The 21,344-nt window shown below is 48.5% G+C and overlaps 1 protein-coding gene across 1 annotated transcript; it reads right to left on the bottom strand.

Moving 5' to 3' along the window:
• Window positions 1–469: 469 nt before the first annotated feature.
• Window positions 470–17,232, bottom strand: KIF3B (kinesin family member 3B). The gene is made up of 9 exons (XM_069952931.1): window positions 17,105–17,232; window positions 11,644–13,092; window positions 10,802–10,903; window positions 10,597–10,719; window positions 10,396–10,514; window positions 4,840–4,953; window positions 4,658–4,763; window positions 3,462–3,640; window positions 470–858 (listed from the first exon to the last, which is right to left on the bottom strand). The coding sequence occupies exons 2-9, from the start codon at window positions 13,042–13,044 to the stop codon at window positions 771–773; spliced, it is 2,232 nt and encodes a 743-aa protein (XP_069809032.1). The 5' UTR covers window positions 13,045–13,092; window positions 17,105–17,232; the 3' UTR covers window positions 470–770.
• Between the last annotated feature and the right edge of the window lie 4,112 nt (window positions 17,233–21,344).

Genomic DNA, 21,344 nt, shown 5'->3' with positions numbered 1-21,344 from the left:
GAGATTTTATTTAATATACATTCACCAATAGACAAAAGTACAATTAAACCAATCTCCCTCCTGCGTGATCCTGGACGGGGAAGGAGCCATCGTACTGCATGGTGTCGCTGTAGAAAATTCACAGTATCTATGGCTTCTTCAGATGAGACCGGGGGGCCGAGGGAAGCATGGATGGACCCACCGAGCAGGCCGATGCCGCAGGAAGCCAGGAACATTTAACGACAAACATAAAACTGAGTGCAGTCACGTTACAAGCAGCAAAATGGCGGACCCCGTGCAGTGGGCCGGTTCCGTCGCTGACTGACAGGGGGCTCTGGGTTATGTCTGATATTTCTCGTACCTGGGCGCGCCGCTCGCCATCGCCAACTGGAACATAAAGTCACTAATTTACAGTATAAAAGATGAGGACTAAATGTACAACTAAGATAAAAAACCATATAAATACAGAAGAAAAGGTCGGGGGGGTGGGGGGGGTGGAGAGATCAGTGCAGAGGCGAGTGTGCGCTCCATCCGCCACACTCAGGGTCAGCTCCAGCCGGACGCCCTCCCATCCGTCACACAGTAACTCCTACATAGACACACTTTCCACACAATCATGCCGAACGCGGGGGGCGCCACTGACTTGCTTACGGATGACCCCCCCATCGTCACCTCCCGGGGCCACGGGGAGTGGAGGGGTCTGCCCTGTGGCACGTGCAGGTCGGCTTTGAATCATCCTAATACTTCATCTATCTAGTCAGAGTCTCGGTTATGGGGGTCATCTTCTTGAATTACTTTGGAACCAACCCCCTTGACTGCGGGAAATGTGACGATCCGGAAGGGCCTGTAGGTGGAGCTGTTCTTCGGCCGGTCTTAGGTCTGATAACAGAAAGAAATGTGGATACAATAAGAACATAAACCATCCACAGATTCATACACAGCAGACGACCTGGCCACAGGTTTAATTTTTTTATGCTGAACTGCATTGAATTAAAGGGGTAGTCCACCAAAGTCAATTGGTGCCAGAAAGTTTTATAGATTTGTAAATTATTTTTATTAAAAAATCTCCAGTTTTCCAGTACTTATCAGCTGTTGTATGTCCAGCAGGATGTGGTGTATTCTTTTCAGTCAGGAACTGTCCAGAGCAGGAGAGGTTTTCTATGGGGATTTGCTGCTGCTCTGAACAGTTCCTGACATGGACAGAGGTGGCAGCAGAGAGCACTGTGTCAGACTGGAGAGAATACACCACTTCCTGCAGGACATACAGCCGCTGAGAAGTACTGGAAGACTGGAGATTTTTAAATAGAAGTAAAATCTCTGTGAACTGTCTCTTTAATGGGAACGTCTGTGGTCACCCACTGTATAATGGTCGTTCGTAATGTTTACAGACAGAGCATTAAGTGTCAGGGTCTTTCATGCCTTTAGGGTGTGTTCACACGTAACGGATCCGCAGTGGACTTCTCGCGGATGCACATTTCGTTGTGAGTATGTCAGCAGCCCCACCGTTAACCCCCCCGCCGCCAGAGCGTATACTTTACCTGCTCCCTACTCCCAGCAAAATGTGCATCCCGCTGCGAGTTTGTCTGCCCAGGTCAGGGATCCGCAGCGAATTTGCAGCGAGAAATCTGCTGCGGATCCATTACGTGTGAACGCACCCTAAAAACATTTGATTTTTGGAACTTTTTCTCTTCATGCTTTTGATCCCTTTCCAGCTTTTATCCTATTCCTGCCGTGTCATCTGTATCATCCCAGCTCTGTTTCATCCATTCATTTCATTCTGGCATGTGCGTCATGTGACCAGTGATCGGCCACCATCATGACTTTCAGTTTGCAAACTGCATTTTCTCTCTTTAAAAAGAGGCAATCCCATAGGCTTTAGCTGCTATTCCCCTGGTGGACAATACTCGGCTATTCTACTATATTGTAGTGTATTGGGATCAGATCCTTCTATGTCACTGACCACTCAGATGCCACATGGACAGCCATATGAGCTGAGGTGACTATTGACCGCGGCATATAGAGGGTTAATGGGCCAAAATTAGAAGTATCTGTGACCCTGGCCACTGCCAGCAGGTGTTTCCCAGCACCCTCAGCTTCTGACCATCCCAGCATTGTGACAGCATTGCTGCCGGACTATAGCTAGCCATAGGCCTGTCCCTGCTGCCGGACTATAGCTAGCCATAGGCCTGTCCCTGCTGCCGGACTATAGCTAGCCATAGGCCTGTCCCTGCTGCCGGACTATAGCTAGCCGTAGGCCTGTCCCTGCTGCCGGACTATAGCTAGCCGTAGGCCTGACCCTGCTGCCGGACTATAGCTAGCCGTAGGCCTGTCCCTGCTGCCAGACTATAGCTAGCCGTAGGCCTGTCCCTGCTGCTGGACTATAGCTAGCCATAGGCGTGTCCCTGCTGCCGGACTATAGCTAGCCGTGGGCCTGTCCCTGCTGCCGGACTATAGCTAGCCGTAGGCCTGTCCCTGCTGCCGGACTATAGCTAGCCGTAGGCCTGTCCCTGCTGCCGGACTATAGCTAGCCGTAGGCCTGTCCCTGCTGCCGGACTATAGCTAACCGTAGGCCTGTCCCTGCTGCCGGACTATAGCTAACCGTAGGCCTGTCCCTGCTGCCGGACTATAGCTAGCCATAGGCGTGTCCCTGCTGCCGGACTATAGCTAGCCGTGGGCCTGTTCCTGCTGCCGGACTATAGCTAGCCGTAGGCCTGACCCTGCTGCCGGACTATAGCTAGCCGTAGGCCTGTCCCTGTTGCCGGACTATAGCTAGCCGTAGGCCTGTCCCTGCTGCCGGACTATAGCTAGCCGTAGGCCTGTCCCTGCTGCCGGACTATAGCTAGCCATAGGCCTGTCCCTGCTGCCGGACTATAGCTAGCCATAGGCCTGTCCCTGCTGCCGGACTATAGCTAGCCGTAGGCGTGTCCCTGCTGCCGGACTATAGCTAGCCGTGGGCCTGTTCCTGCTGCCGGACTATAGCTAACCGTAGGCCTGTCCCTGCTGCCGGACTATAGCTAGCCGTGGGCCTGTTCCTGCTGCCGGACTATAGCTAACCGTAGGCCTGTCCCTGCTGCCGGACTATAGCTAGCCTTAGGCGTGTCCCTGCTGCCGGACTATAGCTAGCCATAGGCCTGTCCCTGCTGCCGGACTATAGCTAGCCGTAGGCGTGTCCCTGCTGCCGGACTATAGCTAGCCGTGGGCCTGTTCCTGCTGCCGGACTATAGCTAACCGTAGGCCTGTCCCTGCTGCCGGACTATAGCTAGCCGTGGGCCTGTTCCTGCTGCCGGACTATAGCTAACCGTAGGCCTGTCCCTGCTGCCGGACTATAGCTAGCCTTAGGCGTGTCCCTGCTGCCGGACTATAGCTAGCCATAGGCCTGTCCCTGCTTCAGGATCCATGGGGCACCAGGTGGGTTTAGCAGAATTACACAAAATGACCCAATAAACCCACCTCTTCTATGTGCAGTTCTCCAGGACACTCACCTGGCTTTGGATTTTTTGCTGGCCGAGCTCTCAAACGTCGAGGCGTCTACCTGGATGTCGTCTTCATCCTGCAGAGCAGCTTCCAATGCGGCCTGGACCTTGGGGGCCACGGCTGGCCCCTCGTAGTCTCGGGTTGTGCGACTCGGCATATCCAGCTCCAGCAGAACAATGTTCTCAGCCTGTGGGGATCAGAGTATGATCACGTCTCGGAAAGTATCACAGCCTACCCCCCTCCCCAAAGGTAATGCCCTCACTTTATGGTAATGTTGGAAAATTAAATAGGCGACTGATAACAAGACTGTGTGCAGGATATCTAAAACTGATGGATGAGCCGATGTATGATGACTAGAAGCGTATCCGAGCCCACGCCTCATGGCTCACAGAGCTTTCCTGCTTTTGAAGTTTATAAGTTTCTAATTTATTGCGGTCAGTGAACGGTGGGGGTGACTGTGACCACCCAGGGGCACCCACCCTGTATGCTTATCCTCTCCTGTTCTTACAGTCTGTCATTATGTATCAGTGCAAAAAATCAATTAATAAATTAGTGTCCCTGTCACTTTAAAAGTTGGGGTAGAGCTCAGATAAAGGGGTACTCCGGCGAAAATCTTTTTTTTTTTTTTTTTTTTTCAAATCAACTGGTTTCATAAAGTTATATAGATTTGCAATTTACTTCTATTTTAAAATCCCCAGTCTTCCAGTACTTATCAGCGGCTGTATGTCCTGCAGGAAGTGGTTTATTCTCTCCAGTCTGACACAGTGCTCTCTGCTGCCACCTCTGTCCATGTCAGGAACTGTCCAGAGCAGGAGAGGTTTTCTATGGGGATTTGCTGCTGCTCTGGACAGTTCCTGACATGGACAAAGGTGGCAGCAGAGAGCACTGTGTCAGACTGGAGAGAATATACCACTTCCTGCAGGACATACATCAGCTGATAAGTACTGGAAGACTGGAGATTTTTAAACAGAAGTAAATTACTAATCTGACACCAGCTGATTTGAAAGAAAAAGAATTGGCCAGAGTACCCCTTTAACAGATTCACTCCCAGTGTCACTTGTTGCCTGACTGATCAAAACTTTTAAGATGTCAATTTTGTTTATTTTTTTAAGTCACAGGAACAATCACCACCAATACCTGCTTATATTGAAAATGTGCAAACGAGTGTGGAAGAGCCCTTTAAGGAGAGCAGCATTGCTCTTACCCGGTATCTGGGCTCAGGCCTGACCATCATGGACATCTTGGCATGGTGGCACAGCGGCCTCTTGTAGCCGATGGCAGACGTGGGGCGTTTCATCATCTGCTGAGTACTATAGAGAAAAGAATGCAGTTAGCAGACGCCTGGTCTCACAGCTGGCACAGGGTCCGGGGGCATCCAGCACTTACTCCAGCCTGCTGATCGGGTGAAGCTTCCACTGATCCTCCTCCTCCTCAAAATAGCAGCGGTTCATCATCTTGTTCTTTTCTTCCATTGGGATAAAATTTTCGATGATCAGATGCCTGCAGAAGAAGCAGAGGGTCACAGTCACTAGAAATGCTGAACAAATCGCTGTATCATTCTGTTCAGCAGTTCTCCTAATAGGCAGGAGAATAGGATTCTTGCCTCACCTCGTTTATCGTTAACCTAAAATCGTTCACCATATTACACAGAATGATGGGCGTTTGTTATGATCGTTACTGCGATCGTTTAGGGACCATTTATACAGAAAGTTTACACTGGTCAACAAATTTTCAAAAGTTGTTTGGTTCAGAAATAAAATTAGCCATTTCTTAATGATTTTTATGTGCTGAATTCAAATATCACAAGGAAAAATGTGAATTGTCTCTAGTTTCTATGATATGGAAGAGTTCTTATGTTACTGATTTGTGGATTTTATAGAATACAGTATAATAGCCGACATATTTATTACTTCTGCATCATAAGGAAGAGCGGTTACGGTTCATAAACTTTTGAAATATATTCATCGGAAACTTAGTTCTATCTGAAATCAACTACAATTTACAGTCAGATCCAAGAATTTTCACAAATTAATTATGTTTATTGACCTCTGGGATGTCGCTCCTTATTCAATGGCTTCTCGGTGCATTTACACGTCTTTTGTATTCATACATGGGATTGTCTCTGATAACTGTCCAACAGTAATCTGCAAGCATTGATGGCTTCCATTTACCCCCATACCTTAGGCTAGGTTCACACTGCATTTTTGCAATCCGTTTTTTTTCATCCGTTTTTTGCAAAAAAAAAACAGATGAAAAACGGATGCATTTGTGTGCATCCTTTTTGATCCGTTTTTCCATTGACTTCCATTATAAAAAAAACCCGGATCTTTTTTTTTTTAACGACACAAAAGTAGTGTTGACACTTCTTTTGTGTCCATTAAAAAAACGGAGCCATTTTTTTATTTTGTATAATGGAAGTCAATGGAAAAGCAGATCAAAACGGATGCACACAAATGCATCTGTTTTTTTCATCCGTTTTTCGCAAAAAACAGATGAAAAACATTAATAGCAAAAACGCAGTGTGATCCTAGCCTTATACCATAACTATTGGTCATTCTAATGCTACGTTTACACGGAACGATTATCGGGCGAATTTTCGCGATAATGATCTAATTCGAACGATAATCGGACGTGTAAACGCGGCGAACAATCAATAAATCGTTCATTTTGATCTTTTAACATGTTCTTAAATCATCGTTCGCAAAAAATTTGCTGATCGTTTCGTGTAAACAGTTGTTCACTGATTTTACCTATGTGTGAGATAGGCTTAAGCGATCACAAAACAAATTTTCTGTACGATATATCGTTCCATCTAAACACTGATCGTTATAAAAAAAAAAATCGTTCCTTCAAAATCGTTAATTGTTCGATTGGGCGAATTATCGCTTCGTGTAAACGTAGCATAAGATGATGCAATACTGACGATGCAAACTTTTCCTAGTATTGTATCACAGGCTGTGAGAAGTATAGAAGTACGTCTATATCTTGAAAATTAGAGCCAGTTTATAAATTTGAACATCATTTTCGATCTCAGCACCCCAAAATTAGTTAAGATCAACTGTTTTCATGTCGGAACCTTTTTGGCTGTTGACCAGTGTTATCTGCCAAAGATTTGAAGCCAAAGCCAGGAGTGGATTTGAAAAGAGGAGAAATCTCAGGCTTTCCTTTATGATCTGATCTCTGGACCCAGTGACTACTTGACGAAGACCCCGCCCACCGTGACTACTCGAACAGCCGTCCCGCCCACTGTGACTACTTGTATGGTAATTTGCATAGAGCGCGGGACACGATTAAACTAACTTTGCGGGCTGAATGTTCATGGGACGGGGGGGGGGGGATGGTTAGGAAGCGTGCTGGCTGATGTACCAGCACGATTCCTTAAGGCCCTATTCCACCAACAGATCTGACTACAGATTATCTGCCAAAGATTTGAAGCCAAACCCAGAAGTGGATTTGAAAAGCGGAGAAATCCAGTCTTTCCTTTATGACCTGTTCTCTGTTTATAGTCTGTTCCTGGTTTTGGCTTCAAATCTTTGGCAGATAATCTGTCGTCAGATCTGTTGGTGGAATAGGGCCTTTACCTTTATGCCCAATTTTAGTGTGATTGGTTCCCTTTAAGGCCCTATTCCACCAACAGATCTGACAACAGATTATCTGCCAAAGATTTGAAGCCAAACCCAGGAACAGACTATAAACAGGGAACAGGTCATAAAGGAAAGACTGGATTTCTCCTCTCCTGGCTTTGGCTTCAAATCTTTGACAGATAATCTTTCTGTGTAAATGGTCCATTATTCCTTCTGATCCATCTGAACAATGTGCAATTACACTGAACGATTAGTGAACAAATGCGGAACCTGAGTGAACAAGTGTGGAATTAGGGTATGTTCACACTGAGTAAAACAGGCGGAACTTTCCGCTGTGGAATCCCACCTGTTTTAGTGTGTCATAGCCAGTCTATGGGAGAGCACGCGCTCCTCCGCAGCTGCCGCTCTCCGCTCAGAGAAGTTACGTCACTTCTTTGAGCGGAGTCCGGCAACGGGGAATTCCGCCTGTTTTACTCAGTGTAAACATACCCTAACAGCGAAGGATTAACAATAATGGTCAGGCCCCTCACTATGTGACCACAAATTACTGGTTTATGAAGGACCCTAAATGCCATATAAAGAGCCCTTATACCTTATCTATATACATTGCCCTTATTATCATGTTCCCTCATGCATTACTGAACTTAAAGGGGTTGTTCACCAAAAAAATATTTCTTTCAAATGATGCCAGAAAGTGCCAGATTGTTGTAATTTACTTCTATTAAAAGCTCTTCAGTCTTCCAGTACTAATCAGATGCTGTATGTCCTGCAGGAAGTGGTGTATTCTCTCCAGTGTGACACAGTGCTCTCTGCTGCCACCTCTGTCCATGTCAGGAACTGTCCAGAGCAGCAGCAAATCCCCATAGAAAACCTCTCCTGCTCTGGACAGTTCCTGACATGGACAGAGGTGGCAGCAGAGAGCACTGTGTCAGACTGGAAAGAATACACCACTTCATGCAGGACATACAGCAGCTGATAAGTACTGGAAGACTGGAGATTTTTTTAATATACATAAATTACAAATCTCTGGCACCAGTTGATATACCCCTATAACATGATGCCTGTTTTTCACCATGGTGGCGTTGTTTCATGGGCAGCTATGGTGCGGCTGCCCCTTACTCTGCTGGGGGGTTGTGCAGCGAGGTCACGTGATGAAGGTCAGATCATGTGACATTGGCAGCAGAGTGGTGAGTAGCAGTGACCCCTCTGCTGGCCACCATCCATGTGGGTTCCGTATCATTGCGTATAACCCTACTCGGTCTATGTAACATTTACACTTGTGCAGTGTGGGACCAATATGGTTTCACGGCCAGTACTAAGGGATACGTGGTATATCATTATTGTGTGACTCTTTGCTTCCATTCCCTTATGAGGGGTAATGGGAGGCTTACTATTATGGATTCTAGCTATATTGTTTACAATGGGCAACAGGGGCCCAGCCATAACCCAGCGGGCAGCAGCAATATGCGAGATGGGTTACCCTCCCCCAATCAGTTACTGTAGGTCTATTCAGGACGTGCTGCAATGATAAACCTGATATAAACAGCCTGATAAATAATTCATAGATCAAACAGATCCCAGGCAGACACGGTCACAGCCAGACACGCTCTATCCACCGGCTGGGGACAGCCTTAAAGGGACGGTCCTGCCATCATCACTTATACCCCATCCACAGCACAGGGCTCTAACCACTGATCATACAATCTGTGGGGATGGTGCAGTGGTCACGTGCCCCCTCCTGCCCCCCTAATTTACAGTAAAGTACAGCGTTCACTTCTCCGGCAGCTCTACGGACAATGAATGTGGTGACAGAGCGAACGCGTGACCACCACTCCTAACAGCCAGAGGGTCAGACCACCTATAATCATATCCCATACCCTGTGGATAGGAGATACATGTAATGGTGGGATAAACCTAGTTCCCCTTCTATATGTTCTATAGTGTCATGATGGGCACCTTGTTCCCATCTATATGTTCCATAGTGTCATGGTGAGCATCATGTTCCCTTCTATATGTTCCATAGTGTCATGATGGGCACCTTGTTCCCATCTATATGTTCCATAGTGTCATGGTGAGCATCATGTTCCCTTCTATATGTTCCATAGTGTCATGGTGGGCACCTTGTTCCCTTCTATATGTTCCATAGTGTCATGATGGGCACCTTGTTCCCCTTCTATATGTTCCATAGTGTCATGGTGGGCACCTTGTTCCCCTTCTATATGTTCCATAGTGTCATGGTGGGCACCTTGTTCCCATCTATATGTTCCATAGTGTTATGGTGGGCACCTTGTTCCCCTTCTATATGTTCTAGTGTCATGGTGGGCACCTTGTTCCCCTTCTATATGTTCTATAGTGTCATGGCAGGCACCTTGTTGCCCTCTATATGTTCCATAGTGTCATGGTGAGCATCGTGTTCCCATCTATATGTTCTATAGTGTCATGGTGAGCACCTTGTTCCCATCTATATGTTCTATAGTGTCATGGTGGGCACCTTGTTCCCATCTATATGTTCTATAGTGTCGTGGTGGGCACCTTGTTCCCATCTATATGTTTCATAGTGTCATGGTGGGCACCTTGTTCCCATCTATATGTTCCATAGTGTCATGGAGGGCACCTTGTTCCCATCTATATGTTCCATAGTGTCATGATGGGCACCTTGTTCCCCTTCTATATGTTCCATAGTGTTATGGTGGGCACCTTGTTCCCCTTCTATATGTTCTAGTGTCATGGTGGGCACCTTGTTCCCCTTCTATATGTTCTAGTGTCATGGTGGGCACCTTGTTCCCCTTCTATATGTTCTATAGTGTCATGGCAGGCACCTTGTTGCCCTCTATATGTTCCATAGTGTTATGGTGGGCACCTTGTTCCCCTTCTATATGTTCTATAGTGTCATGGCAGGCACCTTGTTGCCCTCTATATGTTCTATAGTGTTATGCTGGGCGCCTTGTTCACCTTTCATATGTTCCATAGTGTCATGGTGGGCGCCTTGTTCCTCTACTTTATGTTCCATAGTGTCATGGTGGGCGCCTTGTTCCTCTACTTTATGTTCCATAGTGTCATGGTGGGCACCTTGTTCCCTTCTATATGTTCCATAGTGTCATGGTGGGCACCTTGTTCCCATCTATATGTTCCATAGTGTCATGGTGGGCACCTTGTTCCCATCTATATGTTCCATAGTGTCATGGTGGGCACCTTGTTCCTCTCCTTTATGTTCCATAGTGTCATGGTGGGCACCTTGTTCCCCTTCTATATGTCCCATAGTTATGGTGGACACCTTGTTCTCCTTCTATATGTTCCATAGTCATAGTGGACACCTTGTTCTCCTTCTATATGTTCCATAGTCATAGTGGACACTTACTTTAGCTTCAGCTCCCTGGTGAGCTCGTTCTGCGTCTGCTCAAGCTCCTGACGCTCCTTTATGTGCTCCTCCTGTAGATCGTGGATCTCGGCCTTCACGGCCTGTAGCTTAGAGAAGAGCTGGAAGACAAATAGGGAGCGGTGAAGCTTCCAGTGTGGCCCCCTACCATGGTCCCACCCGCCATATTACCACCAGACTTACCTTCTTCAGCTTCTTAGTCTTGATGTCCACCTCTTGCTGTAAGGAGCTGTAGGTCTCCTTGAGCTCCAGTGTCTCCTCATCTCGGTTCTCCATCTCTTGCTGCATCTCCCTCTCCCGACGTTTCTAGGTGGCACAGACACAAGTCAGACCAGGCGTCCTCACCGTCGCCATGATTTAGAATCCCTCATGCAGATCTAGCACTTGCCTGCTCGGCGATCTCCTGCCTCTTCTGCTCCAGGATCTTCTGCTGCTCATTGGTGTGGTCAACAATGTTCTTCCCTCCCACAAGAAGTTTACTCTCCATGGCCTGAGAGAAATACTCAATGTTAGTGTGAATTTTGGAGTGCGGCCACTGAGTACAGACCCAACACCATGGTTAGGCTAAGGGGGCAGAGCTTCACTCGGTCATAGGTGGTTAATGACACTATAGAGAATAATGCAAATCACCCACAAATGCCACTAAGGGTTTCCTTGGGTAATTTATTCATGTAATGTTTGGTCCATTCCACGCTCTGTGGATTGTACAACAAGCTTTACCTGGAGAAAGTCTCCATTGTTAATAAGATTTTTTCCCTGGTTATGGACATCTGAGCTGGGGACTGGTCTTGAGGCCCCATCAACATTATGTTCATTTGGATCAGGGCTAGTAGGGACACATAAGACAGGCAGGAAAGAGCCTCCGATCCTGGGTCTATCACCACAATTGACACCAACAATTACTATATAGGGAACAGTAGAATATGGAGTCCTCTATGATACCCCTATCCTCCCTCTTATCAGAAAGGACCTCCAGCGATGGGAAACCTGGCAGAAAGGGTTTGCTTTCCCAGCAGCACCACCATAGGCGGCATTAAGCGTTACACAGTGTCTAATCAAATCAATGTGTTATGTGTATAATGCAGGACAGGACAGGTCCTCCCGAGGGGAGACACTCTTTATAACTGTTCTCCAAGAGATGAGGATCCTAAACAAAAGACCTCTTTTAGTCACCCAGAATACCTATCAGGATACAAGGCAATGGATTTTTTAAACTGGACACCTCCTCACCTTCACTTTGGCCGTCAACATTTCCATGGCCTCCTTCTCTCTTCTTAGGTCGTCCATCTTCTTTTCCTTCTCCTGTAGGAGTTTTAGCTTCTCCTCTGCCACCAGACTGTGATCTTCTACGATGGCTTTCTTCTCGATCTCTAGCTTCTCCTGCTGCTCCCGCCAATAGTCGTCCTTATCCTCCACCTCATCTTCCCCCTCACAGGAGTCTCCATCTTCATCGTCCTCTCCTGCTCCATCTATGCCCGGTCTTCTCTTCCCTCTCCTGCGTCTCTTACCAACAACCCTCTTCTCCAGCTGGGCCTTTAGCCTTGCGATCTCCTCTTGGAACTCCCTCAGTAAGGCGTCCTTGGGGTCTTCGTTCACTCTGGGCTTGTTTTTGATGTTTTTGGCACGGTTGGAGTAACGGAGGGTGGTCAGGGTCTCCTCAACGTTATAAGAGGCAGGGCCGATATTGGCCACCATGACTGTCTTGGCGTTGCCGCCCAAAGAGTCTTGCAACAACCTGGTGAGTTTGGAATCCCTGTACGGTATATGGGTGCTCCGGCCATCTACGAGGGCAGATATCACATTCCCAAGAGCGGAGAGGGACAGGTTAATTTTAGTTGCCTCTTTCAGCCTCTCCCCTTGAGCTCCGGTCTTTGTTTGCCGTTCACTTCCAGCCAAGTCTACCAGATTCAGCTTGCCCACACGGATGTGGTTCTCACCATCCAGTCCAAGCTCGCTGCACTCGATAGTGATCATGAAGATGGCGTGAGAGCGTGAGCTGTGTTCATTCATGTTGGTAGCCCCCACTGAGCGGTTCTGGTTCCCCACATTCATGACATGCTCGATCTCTTTCACGCTTTTGGTGACGAAAGAGGACAGGTCCTTCACGTAGACACCGGTATCAGGTCTCTCCTTAAGCTCCAACCGTTTGGATTGATCTTTGGACAGAAGGTCTCGGATTTCCTCCTGATAGATCTCCAGATACGACGCTCTCACCAGATACTGCTGGTTCTGCGACCTCGATATGTGTGTGAAAATGTGATCGAAGGAGTTGGGGATAACCCCCCTCTTCTCCGGGTCGCCTCTTATCCCTTCCATCGTGTACGTCTTTCCGGTGCCCGTTTGGCCATAGGCAAAAATAGTTCCATTGAACCCGAGCAAGACTGAATCCACCAGCGGCCTGAAGGTCTCATCGTAAAGCTCCACCTGCTTGGAGTTGCTGTCATACACCGCGTCAAAGGTAAAGGTTTTGGGCAGCTCATTGGAGGCTCCTTTCTGGATCCGTACAGACACCTGGCCCAGCTTCACATCCACATCTACCACTTTATCAAAGCCGGCGGCTGTCTCCTTGCTGTTCATGGGCCGACATCGCACCACAACTCGCACGGTCTCCGAGCTCTTTGACTTTGACATCTTGTATGGGATTGGAGGGGACAACTATCAAGCCTTCCAGTCACCACCCTAAAGGCGAGAAAGAGAATAAAGGCAGAACGATAAGGTCATGTGTGAATGTAACTATAATGTCAGCCTGGAGGTGGAGGGGTCTGCGGGGGAATCTGGCACACAGTGTATTACATAGCGGCTCTGCATAACATCTGTCGACTCTGCGGAGAGAGCCCGTCTGCCCCGCATCTGCATAGGTCAGTGTGCCAGCTAAACTGGGTCACAGCAGAGAGGACGTCACAAGGATCAGAGCCTCCAAAATAATCACAGCTACATACAGCGAGCGCAGCTCCGGAGTATAATACAGGATGTAACTCAGGATCAGTAATGTAATGTATGTACACAGTGACCTCACCAGCAGAATAGTGAGTGCAGCTCTGCAGTATAATACAGGATGTAACTCAGGATCAGTAATGTAATGTATGTACACAGTGACCTCACCAGCAGAATAGTGAGTGCAGCTCTGGAGTATAATACAGGATGTAACTCAGGATCAGTAATGTATGGACACAGTGACCTCACCAGCAGAATAGTGAGTGCAGCTCTGGAGTATAATACAGGATGTAGCTCAGGATCAGTAGTGTAATGTATGTACATAGTGACCCCACCAACAGAATAGTGAGTGCAGCTCTGGAGTATAATACAGGATCAGTAATGTATGTATGCAGGATACAGATACATATATATTTTGTCTATAGCCACCATCATTACAGGGACCTCCACCCATTTGCTATCCCACCTCACTATATTCCAGGTAATAAGGAGCACCCTTCCCCCCACCACCATCCCCGGTCTTGTATATAGCAGGATGTTCCCACAGTCACTATGTATTGATCAGAGGGGATGATACATGAATAGCATTTTACATTATTATGACGGGTTCCCATCTTAGGATCCATGGAGTCTCGCCGCTCGGCCTCGCAGCAGTCATCAGGCAGGACGTACTGTACCTTTAAGCTGCTGCTTGTAATAAAGGCCTATTGGGAACTCATGAAACAAGGCTGTATGATGATGTATGACGTCCCCAGCACCGGCCGGACCCCAGATGAGACCGCGAAGACGCCCAGAGATGGGACTGTGACAGCAACACTAGCAACCTCAGCTGCTGATCACAGGACTGCTTCCCTCTCTGGGCTCTTAAAGGGCCAGTACAGCAAAATGCACAAGGCAGCTCCTCCTCTGGATGGTATTATTTTTCTTTTTGCTGTTCTGCAGCAGCTGAGGTGTGTGATGAGGTTCTGCAGCAGCTGAGGTGTATGATGAGGTTCTGCAGCAGCTGAGGTGCAGTATGAGGTTCTGCCACAGCTGAGGTGTATGATGAGGTTCTGCAGCAGCTGAGGTGCAGTATGAGGTTCTGCCGCAGCTGAGGTGTAGTATGAGGTTCTGCCGCAGCTGAGGTGCAGTATGAGGTTCTGCAGCAGCTGAGGTGTAGTATGAGGTTCTGCAGCAGCTGAGGTGCAGTATGAGGTTCTGCAGCAGCTGAGGTGTAGTATGAGGTTCTGCAGCAGCTGAGGTGTATGGTATGAGGTTCTGCAGCAGCTGAGGTGTATGGTATGAGGTTCTGCAGCAGCTGAGGTGTATGGTATGAGGTTCTGCAGTATCTGAGGTGTATGGTATGAGGTTCTGCAGTATCTGAGGTGTATGGTATGAGGTTCTGCAGTATCTGAGGTGTATGGTATGAGGTTCTGCAGTATCTTAGGTGTATAGTATGAGGTTCTGCAGCAGCTGAGGTGTATGATGAGGTTCTGCAGCAGCTGAGGTGTATGGTACCTCAGCAGCTGAGGTGCAGTATGAGGTTCTGCAGCAGCTGAGGTGCAGTATGAGGTTCTGCAGCAGCTGAGGTGCAGTATGAGGTTCTGCAGCAGCTGAGGTGCAGTATGAGGTTCTGCAGCAGCTGAGGTGTATGATGAGGTTCTGCAGCAGCTGAGGTGCAGTATGAGGTTCTGCAGCAGCTGAGGTGCAGTATGAGGTTCTGCAGCAGCTGAGGTGCAGTATGAGGTTCTGCAGCAGCTGAGGTGCAGTATGAGGTTCTGCAGCAGCTTAGGTGTATGGTATGAGGTTCTGCAGCAGCTTAGGTGTATGGTATGAGGTTCTGCAGCAGCTGAGGTGTATGGTATGAGGTTCTGCAGTATCTGAGGTGTATGGTATGAGGTTCTGCAGTATCTGAGGTGTATGGTATGAGGTTCTGCAGTATCTTAGGTGTATAGTATGAGGTTCTGCAGCAGCTGAGGTGTATGATGAGGTTCTGCAGCAGCTGAGGTGTATGGTACCTCAGCAGCTGAGGTGCAGTATGAGGTTCTGCAGCAGCTGAGGTGCAGTATGAGGTTCTGCAGCAGCTGAGGTGCAGTATGAGGTTCTGCAGCAGCTGAGGTGCAGTATGAGGTTCTGCAGCAGCTGAGGTGTATGATGAGGTTCTGCAGCAGCTGAGGTGCAGTATGAGGTTCTGCAGCAGCTGAGGTGCAGTATGAGGTTCTGCAGCAGCTGAGGTGCAGTATGAGGTTCTGCAGCAGCTGAGGTGCAGTATGAGGTTCTGCAGCAGCTTAGGTGTATGGTATGAGGTTCTGCAGCAGCTTAGGTGTATGGTATGAGGTTCTGCAGCAGCTTAGGTGTATAGTATGAGGTTCTGCAGCAGCTGAGGTGTATAGTATGAGGTTCTGCAGCAGCTGAGGTGTATAGTATGAGGTTCTGCAGCAACTTAGGTGTTTAGTATGAGGTTCTGCAGCAGCTTAGGTGTATCATGAGGTTCTGCAGCTGAGGTGTATAGTATGAGGTTCTGCAGCAGCTGAGGTGCATAGTATGAGGTTCTGCAGCAGCTGAGGTGCATAGTATGAGGTTCTGCAGCAGCTGACACATGACATCATCAGACGTGATCTTGCTACATCAAATATCACATCATCATTTGAGGAACTAGATAGAACGTCCCATGGATAATAGATATGACATCACACGGGGAATCAGATAAGGTGTAAACGAGTAAAGTATCAGGTATGACATCATCACAGAAAGCCAACAGCTAAGAGGTCATGGAGTCCTCTACATATGACATCATCAGATCAGGCATCATCCATTAGGATGTCCGGTACCAGATATGACATCATCACATAAGATACCACATGGGTTAGGTACTGGGTGTGACATCATCTCAGTCAGGTATCTGCTATGACATCATAACATAACCCCAGCATCTCATACGTCAGGGATAGAGAACCTAAAGCTACCATCATGCCCGGACAGCCAAAGCTTGATGGGAGTTGTAGTTTTGCAGCAGCTAAACGTTCCCATCTCTGCCCTAAGTGGGAAATGACATCATGACAGGAGGAACTACATAGGATGTCACGGGGTAAGATACTGGCCGTGACATCACATCGAGTAGTAGATAAGACATCATGTCAGCTACCAGACATCTCATCAGTACATCAGGAAGTAGAGATGACATCATCCATCTCATCATTACATCAGGAAGTAGAGATGACATCATCCATCTCATCATTACATCAGGAAGTAGAGATGACATCATCACATGAGGGACTGGCTAAGACATCACCGCGCGTCAGGCAGCCGGTATGATGACATCACCGCATCAGGCAGCCGGTATGATGACATCACCGCATCAGGCAGCCGGTAGGATGACATCACTGCGTCAGGCAGCCGGTAGGATGACATCACCGCGTCAGGCAGCCGGTAGGATGACATCACCACGTCAGGCAGCCGGCATGACATCATCGCGTAAGGCAGCCGGCATGACATCATCGCCTCAGGCAGCCGGCATGACATCATCGCCCCAGGAAGCCGGCATGACATCATGACGTCGGTTAAGGCTCAGGCCGGTGTCCTAGTTCGCTCATGTCCACTGTCCGGTATCCCGGGGATAATTGGCTATGCCCGGGCCCGTGGGGTACCGTCCCCGCTTCCCCCCGGCACCGAGGCCATGCTGCCGCCCGCTGGGCCCGCTCCTGTGCACGGCCACCGCCCCGCCGTGTGGGGATCCGCCCCTCCGGTGACCCCCTGTGATCCCGGCACTGCTCCTCACCTGCCATATCCCCGCCGCCGGCCCCTCCGTCCCTCTGTCCAGGCGCCGGATACCGACTGACCGCCGGCTCTCACTTCCTTAGCAACAGGCCCGGCGACGACGCGCTCACTTCCTTAGCAACGGTCAACAGGCCTCGGCTTGTACTTCCTTGGCAACCGAAGCGTGACCACGCCCACACACAGGACCACGCCCATACACTGCAGTCTTTTCAGCTGGGCTCTGTTGTTGGTGTCCCTGTGGTAGCACTACTAGTCCCAGCGGTCCCGGAGAGAGCTCTATCACTCCCGGTCATCACCACGGGCTCCTATAAGAGGCCTGAAGGCTGTCACAGCATGACTGGAGGGTGCTGGGACTTGTAGTACCACAGGCTCCTATGAGATGCTTACAGCTGGACTGGAGGGTGCTGGGACTTATAGTACCACAGGCTCCTATGAGATGCTTACAGCTGGACTGGAGGGTGCTGGGACTTGTAGTACCACAGGCTCCTATGAGATGCTTACAGCTGGACTGGAGGGTGCTGGGACTTGTAGTACCACAGGCTCCTATGAGATGCTTACAGCTGGACTGGAGGGTGCTGGGACTTGTAGTACCACAGGCTCCTATGAGATGCTTACAGCTGGACTGGAGGGTGCTGGGACTTGTAGTACCACAGGCCTCCTGGTGCTCACATAGATGAGTGTATGTGCAGTCTAGACTCTCTGTATTATAGGAGTAAACTATTCCTGACTGATGCCTCATAGGGATCCATGGACCCCGGAGCAGCAGACACTACTAGTATCCGTATACCAACATATACAGCGGCGTTCAGCAAACCATAGATTACCGGTGTCCATCCCTTGTATGTCTTATTGTGGGGGAGAATCTCAGGGCAGAGCACAGTTATCCTACCCCACCGTATGTCCGCCATATACAGCCCTAACGTGGGATGTAGTGTAGACATTATGGGGTCCTACAGTACGAGAAAATTATGAAACTATCGCCCCCGGATATATAACTTTCTAATATAATGTTATTACCAATAGTCCTGGCGTCAGCCACTGTCACCGACAGGAAAAGGAAATTGGAAGAACTACAAACCTTGTACTGACCCCCCCCCCCAATGCACCAGCATGACCGCATCGTCTCTGATGTCACAGGAGGCGTGGCCGGATCCCCCAGTAATTCACCATCTCTGACCGGCCCCTCCAGCCTGCACCTGAGCAGGAGGGACAGGAGCAGCTGCTGCAACTTCACTGAAGTCTGCAGTGACATTAGGGCTGTGTTCACACATGTTGGAGTGTCATTGCAGTACTGCAGCAGCTGCACAAAAATTATGCAGTAACACAAGCAAATGATGCTAAACAGCAGAGAGGATCAGAGCCGGCACTGCCAATCCCACCTGGACAAAAAACAAGGCATAAACCGTATATGCCATGTAAGATAAAATCAGATAAAGTGGGACTCAACCTCAAAGATAAAAGATGCTCGATCATAATACGTGCAAAGATGACAAAAAAAAGGCACAAACTAAATTAAAAAAAGATAATTATTTTATTCCAATATTGGCGTTACAGGTAGAGAATACAGCGTGCTGTGTGGTGTTACAGGTAGAGAATACAGTGTGCTGTGTGGTGTTACAGGTAGAGAATACAGCGTGCTGTGTGGTGTTACAGGTAGAGAATACAGCGCTGTGTGGTGTTACAGGTAGAGAATACAGTGCTGTGTGGTGTTACAGGTAGAGAATACAGTGTGTGCTGTGTGGTGTTACAGGTAGAGAATACAGCGTGCTGTGTGGCGTTACAGGTAGAGAATACAGCGTGCTGTGTGGTGTTACAGGTAGAGAATACAGCGTGCTGTGTGGTGTTACAGGTAGAGAATACAGTGGGCTGTGTGGTGTTACAGGTAGAGAATACAGTGCTGTGTGGTGTTACAGGGAGAGAATACAGCGTGCTGTGTGGTGTTACAGGTAGAGAATACAGTGCTGTGTGGTGTTACAGGTAGAGAATACAGCGTGCTGTGTGGTGTTACAGGTAGAGAATACAGCGCTGTGTGGTGTTACAGGTAGAGAATACAGCGTGCTGTGTGGTGTTACAGGTAGAGAATACAGCGTGCTGTGTGGTGTTACAGGTAGAGAATACAGCGCGCTGTGTGGTGTTACAGGTAGAGAATACAGCGTGCTGTGTGGTGTTACAGGTAGAGAATACAGCGCGCTGTGTGGTGTTACAGGTAGAGAATACAGTGCTGTGTGGTGTTACAGGTAGAGAATACAGTGCTGTGTGGTGTTACAGGTAGAGAATACAGCGTGCTGTGTGGTGTTACAGGTAGAGAATACAGTGCTGTGTGGTGTTACAGGTAGAGAATACAGTGCTGTGTGGTGTTACAGGTAGAGAATACAGTGTGCTGTGTGGTGTTACAGGTAGAGAATACAGCGCGCTGTGTGGTGTTACAGGTAGAGAATACAGTGCTGTGTGGTGTTACAGGTAGAGAATACAGCGTGCTGTGTGGTGTTACAGGTAGAGAATACAGCGCGCTGTGTGGTGTTACAGGTAGAGAATACAGCGCGCTGTGTGGTGTTACAGGTAGAGAATACAGCGCGCTGTGTGGCGTTACAGGTAGAGAATACAGCGCTGTGTGGCGTTACAGGTAGAGAATACAGTGCTGTGTGGTGTTACAGGTAGAGAATACAGTGTGCTGTGTGGCGTTACAGGTAGAGAATACAGTGCTGTGTGGTGTTACAGGTAGAGAATACAGCGTGCTGTGTGGTGTTACAGGTAGAGAATACAGTGCTGTGTGGTGTTACAGGTAGAGAATACAGTGCTGTGTGGTGTTACAGGTAGAGAATACAGTGTGCTGTGTGGTGTTACAGGTAGAGAATACAGTGCTGTGTGGTGTTACAGGTAGAGAATACAGGGTGCTGTGTGGTGTTACAGGTAGAGAATACAGGGTGCTGTGTGGTGTTACAGGTAGAGAATACAGTGTGGTGTGTGGTGTTACAGGTAGAGAATACAGCGTGCTGTGTGGTGTTACAGGTAGAGAATACAGTGTGCCGTGTGGCGTTACAGGTAGAGAATACAGTGCTGTGTGGTGTTACAGGTAGAGAATACAGCGTGCTGTGTGGTGTTACAGGTAGAGAATACAGCGTGCTGTGTGGTGTTACAGGTAGAGATACAGCGCTGTGTGGTGTTACAGGTAGAGATACAGCGTGCTGTGTGGTGTTACAGGTAGACATACAGCGCTGTGTGAGCAAGAACACAATGAAATGGTTCAGGACTGCATAAAGCACTCCAAATAAATAATTCAATAACACAATGAACCTGCAATGTGAGATCTATTACCCAGGTAACATCACCTCACTGCCAGCCAGCAGAGATCTATTACCCAGGTAACATCACCTCACTGCCAGCCAGCAGAGATCTATTACCCAGGTAACATCACCTCACTGCCAGCCAGCAGAGATCTATTACCCAGGTAACATCACCTCACTGCCAGCCAGCAGAGATCTATTACCCAGGTAACATCACCTCACTGCCAGCCAGCAGAGATCTATTACCCAGGTAACATCACCTCACTGCCAGCCAGCAGAGATCTATTACCCAGGTAACATCACCTCACTGCCAGCCAGCAGAGATCTATTACCCAGGTAACATCACCTCACTGCCAGCCAGCAGAGATCTATTACCCAGGTAACATCACCTCACTGCCAGCCAGCAGAGATCTATTACCCAGGTAACATCACCTCACTGCCAGCCAGCAGAGATCTATTACCCAGGTAACATCACCTCACTGCCAGCCAGCAGAGATCTATTACCCAGGTAACATCACCTCACTGCCAGCCAGCAGAGATCTATTACCCAGGTAACATCACCTCACTGCCAGCCAGCAGAGATCTATTACCCAGGTAACATCACCTCACTGCCAGCCAGCAGAGATCTATTACCCAGGTAACATCACCTAACTGGCCCAAGAAGACAACTGCAAAGTTCAGATTTTACTATTTTATTACAGAAATAAGTACAAAATTCTGGTCATACAGTATGTTACAAGATTTATGTGCCTGCGACTTTAAGGACTGCTCCGGGACCCCCACTGTGAAGGACGCCCTGACCCCAAGAGCCACACCCCCTTACACGCCTTCCCGTTAGTGAAAGGTCATAAGGTGGTTAATAATTTAAAGCAGATACAGGGAACCTGCAGCCCTCCTGCTATTCGCATCATGCTCGGAGAGCCAAAGCTTCGGGGGCTCCAAGCATGATGGGTGTTG

Source organism: Dendropsophus ebraccatus, chromosome 14 (assembly GCF_027789765.1).
Source record: "Dendropsophus ebraccatus isolate aDenEbr1 chromosome 14, aDenEbr1.pat, whole genome shotgun sequence".
NCBI lineage: Eukaryota > Metazoa > Chordata > Amphibia > Anura > Hylidae > Dendropsophus > Dendropsophus ebraccatus.
Note: the sequence above shows the minus strand (reverse complement) of the source record. Positions and strands in the feature narration are given on the sequence as shown.